This window comes from Equus przewalskii, chromosome 20 (genome assembly GCF_037783145.1).
Source record: "Equus przewalskii isolate Varuska chromosome 20, EquPr2, whole genome shotgun sequence".
Taxonomy (NCBI): Eukaryota; Metazoa; Chordata; class Mammalia; order Perissodactyla; family Equidae; genus Equus; species Equus przewalskii.
In genome coordinates this window covers 44,186,502-44,205,830 of record NC_091850.1, presented here as the reverse complement: position 1 = coordinate 44,205,830, position 19,329 = coordinate 44,186,502, and the positions used below count along the sequence as shown (strand labels likewise).

At 38.8% G+C, this 19,329-nt stretch overlaps 1 protein-coding gene across 1 annotated transcript in view; it reads right to left on the bottom strand.

The window, feature by feature from the left end:
- The window catches only part of MARCHF11 (membrane associated ring-CH-type finger 11), a 108,717-nt gene that overhangs the window by 12,823 nt on the left and 76,565 nt on the right, over positions 1 to 19,329 (bottom strand). The window contains exon 3 of the mRNA XM_008518924.2: positions 10,655 to 10,847. Within this exon, the coding sequence (XP_008517146.2) occupies positions 10,655 to 10,847 (193 nt within the window). The remainder of the gene's footprint in view (positions 1 to 10,654; positions 10,848 to 19,329) is intronic.

The window sequence follows — 19,329 nt, the reverse complement described above, 5'->3', positions numbered from 1 at the left end:
TCTTGTGCGTCCATCCAACCACCATATTGCCATAGCCAGTGAGTATACTTTGGCTTTACTTCACCGACTCTTGACATGGCATCTGCCTATTGGCCACTTGCTCCTCCTCCCTGAAGTGCCTTGTCCCTCACTTTGCCTGACCCCACTCTTTTCTTCGCTGGCCATGTTCCTCTCTCTGCCTGCTCTTCATGCCTCACTGGATTCCTCAAACTGCTGCATATCTTGCCCAAATCACTTTCCCTTGCAGACACTGGTTTTAACTACCAGATATAAATCTCCAGCTCAAATTTCTGTCCTGAGCTCCAGACTCCTAAATCCAGCTGCTTAAGTGCCATATCTGCTTAGATACCCCAGAAACTTTGCAAAAACAAAATGTTGAAAAGGAACTTGCTGTCCTTCTTACCCATCTATGAATCAGCCTCTGTGAATCACACCTGATGGCCCCTCTCCTTTCCCCTCCCACCTCCACCCTACCTATCTTGCAATTTACCTCTTTTAATTCTAGCACCTGCCCATCAGTTTTAATGCAGGCCTAGTCATGTTCCTGGATTATTATATTATCTCTCTCACCTTCTCCAGCATGGCCCTCCCACCTCTCCCCTTCAACCCCCCTGGCTATCAAGGCCATTTTTTCAATATTAAGCTGACCAATCATGCGCAGCAGACCACCCTCAGGGATTCCCTGACCTTTCCCAATTTGGTCCCATTCCTAAGCTCCACCCATAGCGTCCCTCTAGATGATCAGGCCTTATTTCCTCACTGCTACTCCCTAGCACCATCTTTTGCTCTTGCCACACCAAATTACACATGATTTCTTACAAATATTACATGTTTTCATATGTTGACAGGTCCAGGCAGTTGCCTCTCTCTGGTCCCCCTCCTGCTGTTCTTTAAAATTTAGCTCAAGATTTCTTCCTCCCCATAGACTTTGCTGACCCTAAGTATGATTAACCTTCCCCCATCTGCTGTCATATATAATTCTCTCCTGGCATTTTCCACACTGTATTTTAATTGCTTATTTCCCTGACTGTCTCTCTCCAGCACCTGGAGAGCAGGGAGCATGTTATATTCCAGGGCTTGACAAATCTTTTCTGTAAAGGGCCAGATAGTAAATATTTTAGGCTAGGTGAACCTTGTGGTCTTTCATTGATGAGGCTGCAACTAAGCATTGACAACACATAAATAAATGGATATCGCTTTGTTCCAATAAAACTTCATTTATGGGCACTGAAATTTATGTTTAATATAATTTTCATATGTCACAATATTCTTCTTCTTCTTTTTCTTTTTCTTCTTTTTTTTGCTGAGGAAGATTCACCCTGAGCTAACATCCATGCCAATCTTCCTCTACTTTTTAGTATGTGGGCCACAGCACAGCATGGTCACTAACAGATCAGTGTAGGTCTGCACCCGGGAACCAAACTTGGGCCACAGAAGTGGAGAGTGCTGAACTTAACCACTAGACCACCAGGGCTGGCCCAGTAATATTCTTCTTTTGATATTTTTCCAACCATTTCAAAATGTAAAAGCCATTCTTAAATCATGGGCTATTAAAAAACAGGCAGCAGACCCTGGTACTATTTCTATCTCTATCCTTCACTCTAAGCTTGGGACGCAGTAAATACTCAATGACCGTTGGCTCAACAGATGACTAACACCTCTTTGGCTAAACTGTCCCCAACCGAGAGAGATGGCTAAAGGAGTCACGCCATTTCCTACGGAGGAAATGGATGTCAATCATAACAACATATTTGGTCTGCTGCTCCGCTAATTATGCCAATGTTTCTCCAAAACAACTTAAACTTTACAAGGTCAGATGAGAGGCAGCTGCTGGGTTGGGGTTCCTCCCCTATAAGGAGGACTAAAGAGTTAATCAGCTCTGAGAGATCATTTCAGGCACAGCACTAAAGGGCAAGTAGCAAAAACAAGTTCCTTTCTATTTTATTTCCTGGAGTTTTAAAGGCAGCAATATCACTAATAACCAACTATGATAATATCTTTAGAGAAATTGGTAAACATCAGTATGATTAAGGCATAGAAAAGCCTGTAATTTGTACCTCCAGAGTAAAGAGATAATAACAGCCTACTTCTCAAAGCATATAAAACATAAAGATTTGTTTTTCCTCTATCAATTTTGAATTGCAAAGGGCCACTCTGCCTCCCCCTACAAAAGCCCCAACAGCGTGTGCTCAGAATTCACAAATGGGAAGGCTCCGAGGCTGGGACTGGCGCTGGAGGATAGACTCCGCTTGTGTTGGAGGCTGACTGAACGGACTCTTTCTAGAGGAGGGCGTGGCATTTCCTGAGGCATGAAGCAGGCTAAGATATTCTGAAATCAGGAAATCAAATAATCTGTGCTTGCAAAGGAATTCTACTCTGTTTAAGAAATGATTCCAAACGAACTAGCAGAGCATGTAAATCTGGTAACAGTCATAGCTGCAGTGGGAACAGACCCCACCAGCATGGCCAATCTCCCAACCCAATCCTCTGCCTGGGAGGACGCCTGAAGAGAAATCCAGAGGGGCTCTGGGTAAGAGAAGAAGGTTTCTGTCCTCCCTGCACTAGCAGCTGGGTGAAGGTCTCTTAAGTAGCTAAACTGTGGTGCCGAAGGGATGTAGGTCCCCATCAAACGATGCATCAGGAAATGGAAGCACTTCCTGGAGCAGAGGTGGCTGATAGTCTTACGTCTGGAGAGAAAATTGTGATATGAAGATTCAAAACAGAAATACTGGGTGAATCAACTTTCCTCATTATTTTGCCAAACAGCGTTTAAGCTGAGCTTTTTTCACATGCCTATGATTCATGCAGACTTATCCACATTAGCGCTTCCTATGAAACTCAGAATGAGACAAATAACAGCAACAACACCTCCTACAACCCGCCTTCCGCTGTAACCCAAAGCGCCAACCAGGGCACTCAAGCCGACTTCTGCACCCTTACTCTGTGGCTGAATGCTGACCTGCTGACACTCACAGCTCTGCTTCCTGAGTGATCCCAGTGGCTCAGATCCGAGACTTGGTGGTGGTGGTGGTGGTGGTGATCGGGGTTGGAGGGGGTGGGTGTGAGGAAGGTTGGATGTGGGCTCTCAATGTTCTGTGACGAAAACAAATCTACTTTACATAGATTTGAAGTCTTATGATCAAACTTCCTGACAATTTTGAATGGGGTAGGGCTGCTTGTGTGGCCCTAAGTAGTAGTATGTGGGGAATGTCGGAGGCTGACGGCTATTGTCCCCACTTGCTCTAGAGAAAGTATCTTCAGTGTGGCGATGGTCCATGCTGGACCACACTGGATCCTATGGTCCTGTCTGTCCTTAGAGAGGGTAGGAAGGAGCTTACTCTAGAAGTAAAGATCTGACCTCTGCAATCCCCACTGGGCAGGACAGCGCCTATGCGGGCCCTAAAGAGTGTGGTGAACAGGACTATTTTTTTGGAAGTCTTACACCTTTCACTTGGAATTATTTGATACATTTGATATTTATCCATAAATATTTGGAGCCTACAAAAATGTTCTCTCTCTATAAAGACCCAAGAGCTGTGCATTTTACAAATCTTGCCAAAGGCTGCTCCTTCAAGCACACTTCTCTATGTGGTTGATGGCCCTGTGTGGCAATGTAATAACTTGGGACTCTCCTGTGGTCTCCAGAAAACTCATTTTTTTTCCTGCTCTAAATGATGGCATGTTCCAACTTCCAATGCTAATTTCTTTCAATCTCTTTTGGTAAATATGTTTTTCACCTAAAATACTTTTAAGAAATATTGGCATCTTCTGAACCTGCTGAGAAGTGCCAGAGAGCATGAAAAATTTTAAACAGAAGATAGTCTAAAGTCATTTATATTTTGCCTGGAATGCATTAGAACTTTTCTTCCTTAGTTAATTTACTTTCTTAATTTTGCTTTGCTTATGCTGATATTTGTTGAAAGCGAGCCACAGGAAGGAAGATGACATAAAAGCACCATTTTAGGAGGCAACAACCTTGGCATTAAACAGACGACTGGTCATCCTCAATGAGGAGAACTCATTTGTGGGAACCAAGAGTTTGATTATCATGGAATTCTTTGTCAAAATTCCTTACCTTTCCTCATACAATACCGTAGAATTAGAAAATGTACATTTTAAGTTTCATGTCAATAACATGTTAATTCATGTGTTACTTTCAGCTGCTCTGCCTGGAGAAAAATAGCAAAGTGAAGCACTACCAAAAGCAAGAGAGGAATATTACTTTGGCTTTTAAACATGTAAACACATGTCTAATATAATCAATCTAAGACCACAGGAATATGTTTTATTTATTTATTGTTCTGAAGTTCTCTAATGAAATGTGAATATATTACCAACTGGTAACTCTACACAGTTTTCTTGTGTGTGCCCAAGAAGCTTAGCTAGATATATTGTCAACTATGAAAAACAGACTTTCCAAAGGGCTATAATAATAGCTATAACAATTTACAGGAATTTTTAAAAAATTAAATAGATTCAAAATATAGGAAAATAAAACTTTATGTTGGAGAGTAAGAAATTTCTGCAGAAGGAGTACTTTTTCAGTAATCACTACGACTGGTACCTTAAAGAGAAGATATTTCGACCTGATCCTCATCCTAGTATATCTCAGGTTATTTCTTAAAATTCCCTAGTCTGTGCAGCTTTCAAAAGCAAGACAGCAGAAACAATCGCATTATACTTTATTTCATTATTTCAAAAGAGCCCTGCGAGATTGTCTTTGGTTCCTGGTGGGTACATCTGTGTGTGTGCGCCCGCACACGCATGTGTGTGCATCTCCTTCATTCTGCATGCATGTGATTTAATTTCAGAAATAGAATAATAGAAAGAACAAGCAGTAACAGAATCAGTACTTTAGCCACACAGAGCCAAGAGACAGAGGGAGGTAATTTTTCTTAAAGCAATTTCAGTGAGCACTTTCTACATGAAAAAAGAGAAGTGATTTCCCAAATTGAGAAGGGAAATCCCCTCGGTGTTAGTGTAATAGATAGAACGAACGGACTATTTAAGAGAAGAGCTCTTAAATGTGCTGGGGAATGCAGGGGTTTTGAGAGGCAGTGACTTTTGATCTCGATCGCCCCTGCTGGATTTCATTTTCAGAAAGAATAAGTGGAGTGTCTACAGCGCAGATCCAGCCCAGGTCCGTGCACGTCACATCCCCAGCATCCCAAAAGATACCAGGCGGGACAAGTTGCATATTGGCATGGCCCAGTGTGGCCACTCTTATTTTCTTAGGCAAAAATACCCCACAAACCTAAACAGTTATAGAATGGGTTTTGGGAAAAGCACTCTAATGGTATTAACTATAGTTCAAACTACCAATTACAATGTCAAAAAAGTGATATCCATGTTTGTCAAGGTGTGGAAAAACCGGAACTCTCCTATATTTGGGAGAATTTAAATTGGTAAAGTCTCTTTAGAGAGCCAAATGTAATGTGTGCTTATTACTCAACCCAGACTTGCCACATCTCAGAATCTTGCTTACAGAAATAATCACATAAGAGGATGTCCTTTGCAGCATTGTTGCCAATCACAAAAATTGGTAACAATCTAAATATCCATCAGCAGAAGAAAGGTTAAGTAAATCGTTGTACATCTGTTTTAATGGGGAAAGAGCTCTAGACCATATTGTTGAATGAAAAAGACTATTTGTTCATCAATATGAATAGCATGATCCCGCTTATGAAAAATAAAATACTAAGTGTCTATGTACCCATGTTTGTGTAAACCCAATGAAAAAGATCTGGAGATATACACCAGAATCTTGAGAGGGGACATTTCTGCAAATGGAGTCACATAACAGAAAGGACAATGTGAGCGAAGTGATCGTTTTTTTAACTTTACACAGTCACAAAATGTGTTTTTATTTGAACATATATAAATATATTTATATTATGTGGACAATTAAGAAAATTTTTAAAGGAACAAAAGTAATCCAAGTTTTTAAATTTTGTAAGCAAAACAAGTTCCTTCTCTTATTATCTCAGGGAAGATCAAAACATCTTCCAGACACAGATTCGGCACTAATTTATAGAGTTAATGAGATTAGGTATAACCACTGCAATCTCTATTTCAGAAATCCCCCTAATGTAATAAGATTTTAGTTTTAGTTTGTTGCATCTACAAGAAACTGAACTCATCTCATCAGGTTCTACCAGACACTAAAATTACTTAGTAACCACCCTCACTTCTTACAAGTAAGTTAATCAAATGACTTCCTTTTCCTCATGGCTGCCTCTTAGTCCCTCAATCTTTCGGTCATTAATAAATGTATTCCTCGGGGCTGGCCCCGTGGCCGAGTGGTTAAGTTCGCGCGCTCCACTGCAGGTGGCCCAGTGTTTCGTTGGTTCGAATCCTGGGCGCGGACATGGCACTGCTCATCAGACCATGCTGAGGAAGCGTCCCACATGCCACAACTAGAAGGACCCACAACGAAGAATATACAACTATGTACCGGGGGGCTTTGGGGAGAAAAAGGAAAAATAAAATCTTTAAAAAAAAATAAATAAATAAATGTATTCCTCTTGTGGCCCAAGCTTCCTTTGAATCGCACGACCAACAGAAGTGATGGTCTTCTATTTTTACAGTGTGCAAAGTATGGAGTTGGGAACCAAACCCCATGGCCAGTGCCTTCCACCATGCATTTGCTTTTCAATTTTGAGTTTGCTAATCTTGCTTTGTCCGCTGTGCAGAGGGACAGTGGACAAAGCTGTCCTTCTTAGGAGGGAGACAACACAAGGCTGCTTGCTTATTACTTCTCCATAAATTACTGCCCTGGGCTACAACATCTCGATGATTTAACTCCTTTATATTAGTTTTCCTGGTGCACAATCATAGTCTGATGCCATCTATTTAAAGATTTAAAAGAGTTTCCCAAATATAACATAAAGTTATATCCCTTTGTACTTCCATTTCCTTAAGATGTATCTCCCTTTTATGGCTCCCTGTCTATCTCTTGACCATCACCCTCTCACCTTTAAAACTCTTCACTTAATCCTCTTGAACTCACTCCCACTTTATTCATCTCTCTTGGAACAGAGTTTCTGTATCACTTAGGAAATACAACCCATTCATAGAGAGGAGGTGACACTTGTTAATCAAACCCTTACACATTTCATTCCACCATCCGGAGTCTGTGCTGTCCAATATGGCAGCCACTAACCACAAGTGCCTATTTAGGTTAAATCTAAATTAATTTAAATAAAAGTAAATAAAAAATTCAGTTTCTCCTTCTCACTAACCACATTTCAAGTGCTCAGTAGCCAAATGTAGCTAGCGTCTATGGTCTTGGACAACACAGCTATACAACATTTTCCTCATTGCAGAAAGTTTTATTGGACAGCCCTGATCTAAGTATTTCAACTATAACAGTACCTAGACTCTTGGGAAAATTCAAAACTTTAATAACAGGAAGAAATTGGATCTTGGGAAAGCAGAAAATCTATTAATTAATAATGAACGAAACCAACAAACAAATTCACGGTGTCTGTAAATAAATAAAGATATCTCCCTGACTAAACAAACTTTCTACAAATCTTTACATTTCTATTTAACAATCCAATAATAATCTCTTCCTAAGCATTACATACACTGGCTGGATAATATTTTTTGATTCTTGAATAATTATGGATTTTCAGAATTTGTTTTTAAAGAATATTTATGAAGCTGCCAACCTGCTCCTTCTCATTTAAATACAAACAAGTTTGAAAAGCTTGGACAAACAGAAATGTGGGAATGTTTCCAACTACTTTAAAGCCCCCTGAATGGGAATTCAATCTTATACCCTCCACAGGTGACAATGGGCCTTTCTTTCCATTTGCCAAGCATCTATTCATCCATCAGCCTGCTGGCTATCACTTCCCCATGACATCTGCCTGAAACCATCCCCTCCCTGCATACGCCATCCCAGCATTACTCTCTCCCCACTTGTCCAACTACCGTCTCCTGTGCATACTTCCCTAACTGTGCGCATCCCACTATGTTCTAGTTACCTATATACATGTGTCCTCCCCGTGCAGTTGGGAGCTCCTTGGGGGCAGGAAAGTACTGACTCATTTGTATTCACAGCACCTAATTAACACTGTGTCTAACACACAGAAAGTTCTCAAGAAATATTTATTGAACTGAGCTGAGCAAATTGGACTCAAAGTTGGAAGCCTGCTTTTCATTCTAACTCTGACTCTAAGTCTTGCGGTCAGAGGTATTTGAGGTATAATCAATGTAATCTACTTTGTTACTGTCTACATTTAATTAGCAGACAGTTGAATTAATTTGAAATGTTAGCAGGAGCTATTCCCGGCTCTGATCCAGTTGGCTACTGGTAGCCTACATGCGTTTGTGTTCCTCTCTATAGCAGCTTCCCAATTTCTTGGGAAAAAATAAGATTTTCTCTGGTCCCAAACAAACTAATTAATGAGACTGCCAAGTGAAATAAACAGTGTTGTTCAATCTGTTATTTAATATTTTTCAAAATATACAAGTAAATCATTGGATGATGAGATTTAGATTTGATGAGCCAAAAGACAATGAAAAGTATTGTCAATATTTAAAACTTAGACAAAAATTCACTCTCCAAGAGTCTCCAGGAAAATGTCAATTGGGTTTTGTTCCTAAGAAACTTGACTTCATAAAATGGGCAAACATCCAAATTTCAAAAGGGAAGCCCAAATATGTCATATATTCATACATTGCCAAAAGATCATTAGTTCATATGTATGTATTTTAAAACCCAAATTCTAATAATCTTGATTAAAAGACTGGCGTTAGCAACCAAAATTTAAGATATAATAATACCACTAAATGCAGGCTGTGAAATTCAGGAAAATGATTTCCCAGCCAGGAAATACGTGGTTCTTTTTAGTGTTATAATGATATCAAGTAAGCCAACTGGACTTTTTCTCCCTCCAGGGTGAATTGGAAGTCTAATGGTTCTTTGTTTTTCACTTCTCCTTTTAATATCAATGGAATATCACGTTTTACAACATTTATGCTGAAAGACAGAATAAACACGATCTCTGAATTTGTTGAGGGATTTGCAGAATAATTTTGTGATTCTTCTTTATTTAGAGGAATACCTACAAGATTATATTTGTATAGAGACTTAGAATTTCCAAATGCTTACAGGTGCATTATCACATTTAATGCAAATCGTTCATATACATGATGAGCTCAATTATTCAGGCAGCATCTGCTCAGTTTACATATTATTCATGACATTTCCCTCCCTTCTTTTTTCCTTTCTGGGCTGAAATTTGATCATTTTCTTTCCTATTAGTCTTGTACTAGTGACAAAGGAGGAAAGAAGAAAAGGAGGGGAAATTCAGGCTGATCGTATTCTAAAAATTTATAGAGTTCTTTTGGAAAAAAAGTGACTGAGAATACTCAAACTGCTAGTTACATTAAGGCTCTAGTGAGCAGCAGCATTAATTTAAGTGATTTAAATTATTTCAATGTTTGTGACTTATTCAAATATCCTTAATCTACAACTTCTAATTAATAACATAATCGTTTTACAATCATTTTTTTAATTTAGGTCTGTGTGCTAGGGAGTATTATTCCCACTTTTATAGGTGAGAAGGCAGGAATATGGAGAGATGAAGTTGATCTGTCCAAGCAGAGGCTGAGATCAGAAACTAAGCCATGTGACGCCAAGTTGAGCATCCTTTCCCGGAAATCAGTGGTTCCCAAGCTTTAGCACGCATCAGAATCTTGGTGGGCTTGTAAAACACAGCTGGGGAGCCCCAGACCTGAAGTAACTGGTTTGGCATGTCTGAGGTGCAGTCTGAGAATGTGCATTTCTAAAAAAAGGTGCTGCTGCTAGTGATCCAAGGACCACACTTTGAAAACCACTGCTTTAAACCATGGCTGCCTCCCTCGGCTCTTTCTACATCCCACTCAACTGTAATCACACTAGAGCAAGGAAAGTCTCCTAATTCTGTGCTGCCTCTCTCCATCCCCACCTCCCACTGCCATCCAGTCATCACCATGGTGCCTGTGGCACCGCACACACACCACATAAATGGTGCATGAATGTGGCTTCCTTCTTCTCATGGTATTAGGGAATGACAGATCAGTGAAGTGAAATGCATTAAGTAACCTTTTTTTATAGGGTCTATTTAAACTAAAATGTTTGATCTTTTTTTCTTCCAAGCTAGTGAATTTATTAAGTGAAACAAAGAGACAGAGGACAGCAAGGAACTGTCTCCAAGCTCCTATGCTTCCCATGAGCTCTTTATGCCCTCAGGAAATCTGAGTCACCCTGCCATGATGGAAGACCTCCAGGTGTGGGTCCTCCCCCCAAATACTTTCCCAGCTTTGTGAGGAGGGGCCAATTTGCTCTTATTCCTTCGAAATAAACGACTGTCCTTATATCACCCACGCCAAATAATTTCTTCAACTCTTCCTTCTTTTTCATTGCAAAATATGTCACTTTAAATGGGCATTATCCTGTTAATATTTTCAGTCTACTTGGGAATATAGATACTATGCTTTTTGAGAAAAGTGGCCAGATTGCGTTGCCCCAGCTAGTTAATTAACTGGAGAACCAAGAACACGAGAACCACGGCATACTATATAAGATCTGATGGGCGAAAATATCATAGCTGTAAGAAACAGATTACTGACATTTTGTTAATGTTTAACATCACGGTCTTACCTATGCACACTAGATCCATAAAACCATACATTCCATAGCAGATTTGAAAAAGGATGTCCTTCCTCTGCCACACTGCATAGGGGCTGAAGGCTGACCAGAGGAGCCAGGTCACACTCGCTATTAAGAACAGGGATCCTAGGATTACAGCAATCATCTGAACTTTCTCAACCAGTGTTATAGAAATGCTTTGCCACTAAAAGAAAAACAGAGGCATGTAAGAAAAAGGTGCTATGTATAATTGAAGAAAAAAAAAACCAAAACATTTTCAGCCCCATGTTTCTCTTCAAAATGTTAGACCCTTTTCAATCTGATCAGCCCCCAAATGAATTTTTCCATTTCGTCCAGACTATAAAAAATAGACAAGCAAATAAAGATTAATGAATTGCCTTAACTTCATTATTTTCAGTAATTCACCATTCTGCAAGTTTAATCTAGTTTTACTCCAGATAACAGTACTAAGAGTGAATCGCTGAGGAATAGTTAGTACCTGGGAATCACATTGCCATCTTTCCCGCATGCATGAAATTAAATACATTCTGATGATACATGGTGAGGACTCCACTATTTGGAAATTTATTTCGCTCATAACACATTTGGCTATTGCAAAAAGGGGGTTTCTCTTTTTGTGGGAAAACGTAAAAAACAAATAAATAAGTTATACAAGAACATCAGTGGAAAAGTCATTTAAGGTAACACACTAGCATAATTATAAGGGAACTATAAAATGGTACATTGTCTGTTATTGGTACATTTCATATACTTAGATATTACTGATTTTTAATCATCTGTGGGTAACCCATGAAGCCATTTTTGTCAAGATTTAGAATTTGTATACAAATGGAGTATTTTTGAAACTCACAAACTGTATAAGCACATACTATTTAATGGGGAAGAGTAATTTGGTGTCCTAAGTATCAATAGTTGAGAGAATTTACAGTACAAATGATCAAAAATCTTTCAAGGGTGTTATCAACTTGAAAGAATTAATTAGTCATGTTCTCAATTTTGCATAATTGAGACAAACAAAACTGGAATTGCAATTATGGTTTGCCACTAAACAATGAAACTCAAAACAACCTGCACTGTCTCATTCTGTATGAAAGAGCGCTGGCTGTTGCAACATATGGCTTGTCAGAAGAATTCCTAAACAGTTTAAATAACCTTTAAAAACAAATGAGCTTGAACAATCAGCGTCCATTGGGCAAATCTGGTATTTCCTTATACTCTTTACTTACACTAAGCCTGAAGACGTGCATTCCCAGATGGCAAGTCTATCACCACCCATAACTTCCCTCTCTCCCTCATTGTCTCTCCGCCTCTCCCAGCGTAAATAATTTACATATAATATTTTACTTATGCATTTGACCTTGAAAATTCATGGATACTATTAAGTTCTACATTTATTAAAGATTAAATATCAAGATGCATTTGATATATTTTATAATCTAAAGTCATTTACTTTGTTCTTCTTTTAAAAAAACAGAACCAAATGACAAAGTTTGGTGGAATTCTATAGGAAAGGTATTTCTAACCATTTAATACAAAGATTCACTTATCGAAAAACAATTCTTATTTTTACAATTCTAGATGAATAACGAACTAGTCAAAATTATTTTATCATTATAAATGAATCAATGTTGTATTTCAAGTTTTTTTTTAGCTTTCTGACATAATTTTAAATACATGAATTTCAAACTGCCACGTATCTGACTTTTAAACCATTTTAAATTTGGTGTCACTAAATAAGTGTGAACTATCATTGTCTGTTGTTCTTGTTTACTTTTGATGCTCACTAAAATTTGCATTAAATACAACAATATGGTAAGCAACATAGAAAACTACTTCCAACTAACATCCATCCTAGATGGCTGCTATCATGTCTATACGCATTATGTTACCTTTTATTAATTTATTAATCACATCAGACAGATGAAAACGAAGCATACTTTTAAATCCAGGGGGCAAAGGTGTCCAACCGTGTGTGTGTGTGTGTGTGTGTTTGATTTTCACATGGTGGGCCACACGTTTCAAAGCACATATGCCTGAATCACAGGATCTTGAGTAATCAAAGGTGAGTGAGGAGGATACACCGAGAATGATGTTAACTGACATCTACTTTCCTTTTGTCAGTAATCCTTTATGTTCCAGATTCATTATATAATTTTAGTGGAGTTAAATATTGACAGCTCAATATTGTATAATTAATTATATTTAGCTTCAATCAGGCCTACTAATTAATTCACCCAAGACAGCCTGAATGCCAATTCAGTAACAACACGGTGGCCACAAGGACAATGTGGTAGGCCCTACTAGGCAGTCGGATTTGGGTGAACTGGTGGGGACAGTTTTATGTGGCTGTGGTGTCTCGTGGACACAGGAAATTGGGGTGGCTCTCGTCTCAGAAGCAGCATGACTTCAAGGGCTGGGAGGTTGCGCTCAGATGGCAGGCTTCCGACGCACGAGGCTTAGCTGGTGCTTGTCAGGGAAGGTAAGTGAGTGAAGAAACAGACTTTCTAGGAACAAGAAACACTGATGTTTCACGCTTGTTTGGGGATACCAAATTTCAAGTGGTTTAAAATTCAAATACCTGTCAGTTTGGAATTAATGCGTTTAAAATTATGTTAGGAAGCTAGGAAAAAAAGAACTCTTGATTACAATACACTGGGAAGCTTAATTATTTACAATTATCACAGAAATTATTTTTCGTTGTAATTATAAGAAGAAATTTGAGATTTTTGAAACTTACTTTTAAAGAAGGATAAACTGTTCAAAACTTAGAATGAAATTTTTAGTTTTATATCACTCTGCTAATAATGCAAATATGCAAGTGTGTCTAAAAGTGCATAGATGTTCTTCATATTCTGATGAACCTTAAAATGAGTACCATTTCACTGAATAGCTAATGAGGACAAACCATTATTGAAACCAAAATTATTAAACATTTATGAACATAGGGATTTTTTCCTTTTGAACACTGATATCATCTTGGTAATTTCTTTGCCCATTATACACAGCTTTTTCTGATTTTTACCATTATGTGCAAAAAGTAGGATTATTCACATTCTTCCCCCAGGAAAAATAATGCTGCTTCCCACCGCTAGGAAACACCCACCTACCATCCTTGCCCTGGAAGGCACACATTATCTAACCGGCTCAGCCTCAAGGAGCTGTGTTAATGGACCATTAGCTTGGACAATAAAAACAGAAGATGAGTCTCCAGGGCTTCCCTCGCTACCCCAATGGTATCCAAGGCCTGGATTTCAGTTTGTATGATATTTCTGAACCTGGAACAAAATCTGTCAACTGCTGAACAAAATTTCCCTCTAAAACTTGATATGTAGGCATATCTATATTTTTTTCATTTAAATTTCTTCCTAAGTTTGGAAAGGGAAGTAATATAACAATAACCAGATTGACTCTAAATAATTGCTATTATTTTATTTCTTTCCATAATATTTGAATATGTGACTCTTTTATATTCCTAAAAAGGTGTTCACTTCCACACAAACTATTGGATGTATTGTTTCTAGTAAAAGTGGGACCAACTGGCTCCACTTTTGGAAGTTCATCCTCATTTAGTAAACCAGAAGAAGTAATTTAGAATCACAGCCTGTATTTACATAGGGCCAATAAGTGCCAGGCACTTTTCTAAGAAGTTATGTTTAACTCATTTAATTCCCACAACAACTCTATAAGGGAGGTGTTATTATTATTCCCATTTTACAGATAAGTAAACTGAGGCAGAGAGAGGTTAAACAATTTGCCCAAGGTTCCACACCTAGCAAGGACTAGAGTTGAGATATAAACCCGGCAGTCTGGCTCCTAGGTTCATGCTCTTAACCCTTATACTTTACCATATAATAATCCTACTGAGCTCTGCTAACAATTAATTGCATACACCCAGTCTTTGCAATGCCACTGCAATTCTCCTGTTCAAAGCTTCAAGTCTGTCTTCTCTGGTCTACTGAAATAGCTTTCCAGCTGGACATCTAGTCATGAGTCATGCACTGATGTTTTATGTAACTCCAAAGTCTACATTCGTAATGAAAGGAGAACTGCCCCCAGGAAGGACGGCTAAGTGTTTGGCTCAGTACATATTCCCAGTGCCTGGCACAGAATTGTTTCAGAAAGGATGAAAGAAAGGGATGGAGGAATACTATGAGGAAGAGAAGGAAGGGGGAGGGAAGGAAGGAAGGAAGGAAAGAGGAAAGGGAGGAAGGGAGGGAAGGAGGGAGGAAATGAGAAAGGGGAGAACAGAGGGAAAAGGGAGAGGGAAGAAGGAAGGGAGGAAGAGAGGAAAAAATAAAGAAAGGTGGAAGAAGGGAGAGAGCTGTGCGTTCCTCAATTCCGTTTAATCTGACTCCTTTGTATTGTTCCAAATGCCATGCACTTTTTACTTTGGTCCCTCTCTGCATCTGAGTATGTTCCTTCCTCAGCGTGCAACACCCTTCTCCCTTTTCCTCACGTGATGAAATCCTCCTCCATCCATAACTGGCTCTAATGCCAACTGTTCTAAAAAGCCATCCCCTTGTGCCCCTCCTCTTGAAGCAGAATCCTTCTTTCTGGATCCCGCAATCCACTGTTGATACTTTTATTTAGTGCAGATTTCCTTCTCATTTGGATCCCAGATAACTGTTTGTCTCCCTGTTGTCCAAAGACTGCAGGTGTCACGAGGGCAGAAGCTGTCTCATCCTCCTCTATATTCAAACAGCTGAACACATGCAGTAAATTCTTGAATACTTGGTCTCCTGACTTTAGTTTCCATCATCCTTCCGACTGCCAGATTCCCATTCTCGCCACATCCACTCTCTCATTGCCTACAGGATAAAGTTCCAGTTCTGGCCAACCACCAATGAGAAGAAGTGAGAATTTTAACTCAGATCTGTTTCCAAAGCCTAAATTCTTTCTAAAACACCCTTCCTCTGCCTACTGTCTGCCTGCTCTCACTCCTTCTCTCTGCCTACTTAAACTGACACATCCTACATCTGAAAGCAAAAACAAAATGGGCGTAATTATACCTTTCTAAAGGTGGCTGTAAGGATGGAGAAAAGTCAACATAGGGAAAAAGCAGTCAGCACAGCAGAGTGCCAACTAAATCTGACCTGGAGCTTTCTAAATGGCATTCTCAAATACTTCTTGAGTCTGAAAGTTGTGGTTTGTTAAATGAATATTAACATGAAGACAATCTCAAGGAGTTATATCTCTTTAATTCTAATGAAATTTGGAAAGAATTAAACTCACACAAGAAATTATTTAATATTCTCTTTATAAACAACTGCTCAGAGATGCACTAAGTAAGGTCCACCAGTCCTAAAAAGATGCAGACAACATACATGGCCCAAAATTTGGTGTCATTGTGTGTGAGTGTCCATGTCAGTGTGGTGCCCTTCATGGGAAATTAATACCCCAATTATAACCACAGACTGCTGTGAAACCATGGCAAAAACTGTTGCCCTCACCAATGGAATCTGACTAGTTAACACAGGTTTGTAACTTCCTTCAGAGTAGAAAGGATGGAAGAAAAGCTAGGAATTTTCTTTAAAGAAATGATGGGAGCCCAAACCAAGGTAAGACCAAGATTCTCCCCATTACAAAAACCACTTCCAGCCAGTAAGATAAGAACTGGAGGAAAGGCATACCCCCACCCCATCAGGCCTCCAGGACGCTAGTTAGAAAGATGTCCCTATCATTCTGTTGTCTGAAAGAGTTAACGCAGCTTCCCAATTTAGAACCCAATTTCCGCCCTGAAAAAAACACGTGCTCAGCAGGAACGAGACGGAACTCAGAGAAAGTAGATTTGTTCTGTGTGCATTAAATCATTCAGTCTAAAACACTGTTTCATCTTGGTTTTTACAAGGCAGGCCAGATATGAATCATGAGCTAATAGATTTGTAGTACAATGATTTATAGCATGCAGCATGACAGGTGGGATTACTTACCAGTGTCACAGGAGAGAACACCTGCTCTTAAGAAGTGTCCTCTTCAGAAAAATGAATTTAGCTAAAACCTATTTTCAATCATCTTTAGATGGTGTTTAAATTGAACCGCTAAAGTTGGGATTTGAAATGCTGGCAGAAAACATCTTGATGTGTAATCAATTTGACATGCGGATACAACATTCAGTTAATTTTATGCCCACTCTTTGTAGAGTTGTATTCATAGGCTGCATGTCAAAAGTGATTTCGTGATTTGGTGGGGGTCTTCTCTGTTAGAAAAGCATCTTCATAAAATTATCTCAGAGCTGAGATAGAAGTCAGACAAAAGGAATTTGCTTTGCCTGAGAAAGGCGAAATCTAAGCGACCTAGAGAAAATAATCAGGAAAAGAATGGAACCACCTCTTCGAAAAAGTAACAGAAATTAACAAAACTCTAGCAAGACTAACAAGAAATGAAAGAAGGGATAGAAAAGGACCAATCCTACAGATGAAAATAGTAGTAAGGGAATAGTATAAAGAACCTTATGCCGATTAATTCAATTGCATAGATGAAATAGACAAATACTTTGAAAAATATGTTACCAAAACTGTCTCAAGGAGAAATAGAAAGTATGAATAACCCTATATGAAATAATTGAATTTTCAATCAAAAACGTTCCACAAACAAATGAACAAACACCTCTAGGACCACAGGGTTTAAGTGGAGAATTTCATCAAACATTTAGAAAAGATAATATCAATGTTACACATACTCTTTCAGAAAATAAAGGACAAACTATTTCCGAACTTACTTTATGAGGCCAGCAAAACCCTTATATCAAAAGCTGACAAAAGTATTAAAAGAAAATTCCAGATCAATATTCCTTATGAACATAGATGAAAAAAAATTCTCTACAGGGGCTGGCCCCGTGGCCGAGTGGTTAAGTTTGCGCACTCCACTTCGGCGGCCCAGGGTTTCACCAGTTGGAATCCTGGGCGCGGACATGGCACCACTCGTCAAGCCATGCTGAGGTGGCGTCACACATGCCACAACTGGAAAGTCCCACAACTAAAAATACACAACTTTGTACCAGGGGGCTTTGGGGAGAAAAAGGAAAAATAAAATCTTTAAAAAAAATATTCTCTACAAAATAATAGCAAATCAAATCCAGCAATATATAGAAAGAATAATGCAGCACAAAAGAGTGACTGGGATTTCTCCTAGAAATACAAGGTTGATCTAACATTCAAATATTAGTCAATGTAATTGACCATATTAACAAACTAAAAAAGAAAAATCTTCTCAATAGATTTGGTAAAAATTATATGACAAACACTCATTCAGATGAAAACTAGGAACAGAAAAAAAAACCTCTTAACCTGAAAAGCACATCTACAAAACACTTAAAGCTAGGATCATCACACTTAATGGTGGCAGAAACAACAACAAAGAATGCTTTTCCCACTAAGATCAAGAACTAGGCAAAAATATTCACCCTTATTACTTCTATTCAATAGTGAACTGGATGCCCTAGTCAACAGAATATGGGGGGGAAAAAAAAGAATGACATACAGATTGTAAAGAAAGAAGTATAAATTATTTCCATTTGTAGATGACATGATTATCTATGTAGAAAATCCTAGAGAATCTACAGGAAAATCTAATAGAATTAGGAAGTTGGTTCAGCACACCTCAAAATACAAGGTCAATAAACAAAGATCATTGTATTTAGATTCCAGCAGCAACAAGTTGGAAAATAAAATTACAAAAACAATACTAGATAAAAAAACACCGTAAGTCATAAATTACTTAGGACTAAAATTTTTTAAAGATGATCTACAAATCACTGCTAAAAGAAATTAAAGAAAACCTAAATAGATGGCAGTTGTGGATTAGAAAACTCACTATTGTTCAGATAATCATTCTCTCCAAATTTAGATTCTAAAGTTAAAACAGAAGAAAAATAGTATCAGAAAAACAAAAGTTTCTCGTTACTGTTTACATTTTCAACAAAGAGGCCACTCATTTAGAATGATAATCAGTCAGTTGGTGTTATCAATCTAATTTTAACTCACAGTGATTTAAAAAAATCTCCAAATCATTGGCTGCAATTTCTACAAGAATTCAGCACAGAAAGCCCCCTGGACACACTTTGTTGTAGGGAACAATCTTTACTACTGTTCCTTTGGCCAGTGGTAACACATATCCTCTGAGGGACAGTGTCTTGGCCACAGATCATCATTTTGTTTCCTCAAAATGCCTGGAACTAGATCATGTGACCAAGAGAAATGCAGAGAGGTCAATGGGCAGCTGTCCATGTGTCCTAGGGAACGTTGTCAGGGTTTCATGCTATTGTACAGAACTCAGAACATCAATAAAATTTTTTCTTCCAGAAACCTGGAAATCCCAAGAAGTTTGACAAGCCATGTTCCAGGACTACGGAGATGTGCTCAGTATGGCTTGCAGCTCAGGGAAAGAAAACCAAGCACCCTCAAGGTGAGGGTCACCTTGGGGGTTCCTGGGAGGAGTGTCCAGGACTATGTGCCTGGGTCCTAGGATTATGAAGCAGGAGAGAAATTTTCTTCCCCTAGAAAGGAAGTATCTGGGAGGGGATGACCTCTTAGAAGACTTCACTCTGGTAAGAAGATTCTTCTCAGCTTTCCTCATGACAAATAGACTCAGCCGAGCTGGATACATGAATAGACAAGACTGCTCTTTGACTTTGGGGCCAGGAGAATAAAGTCCTGGAGGAAATGGGA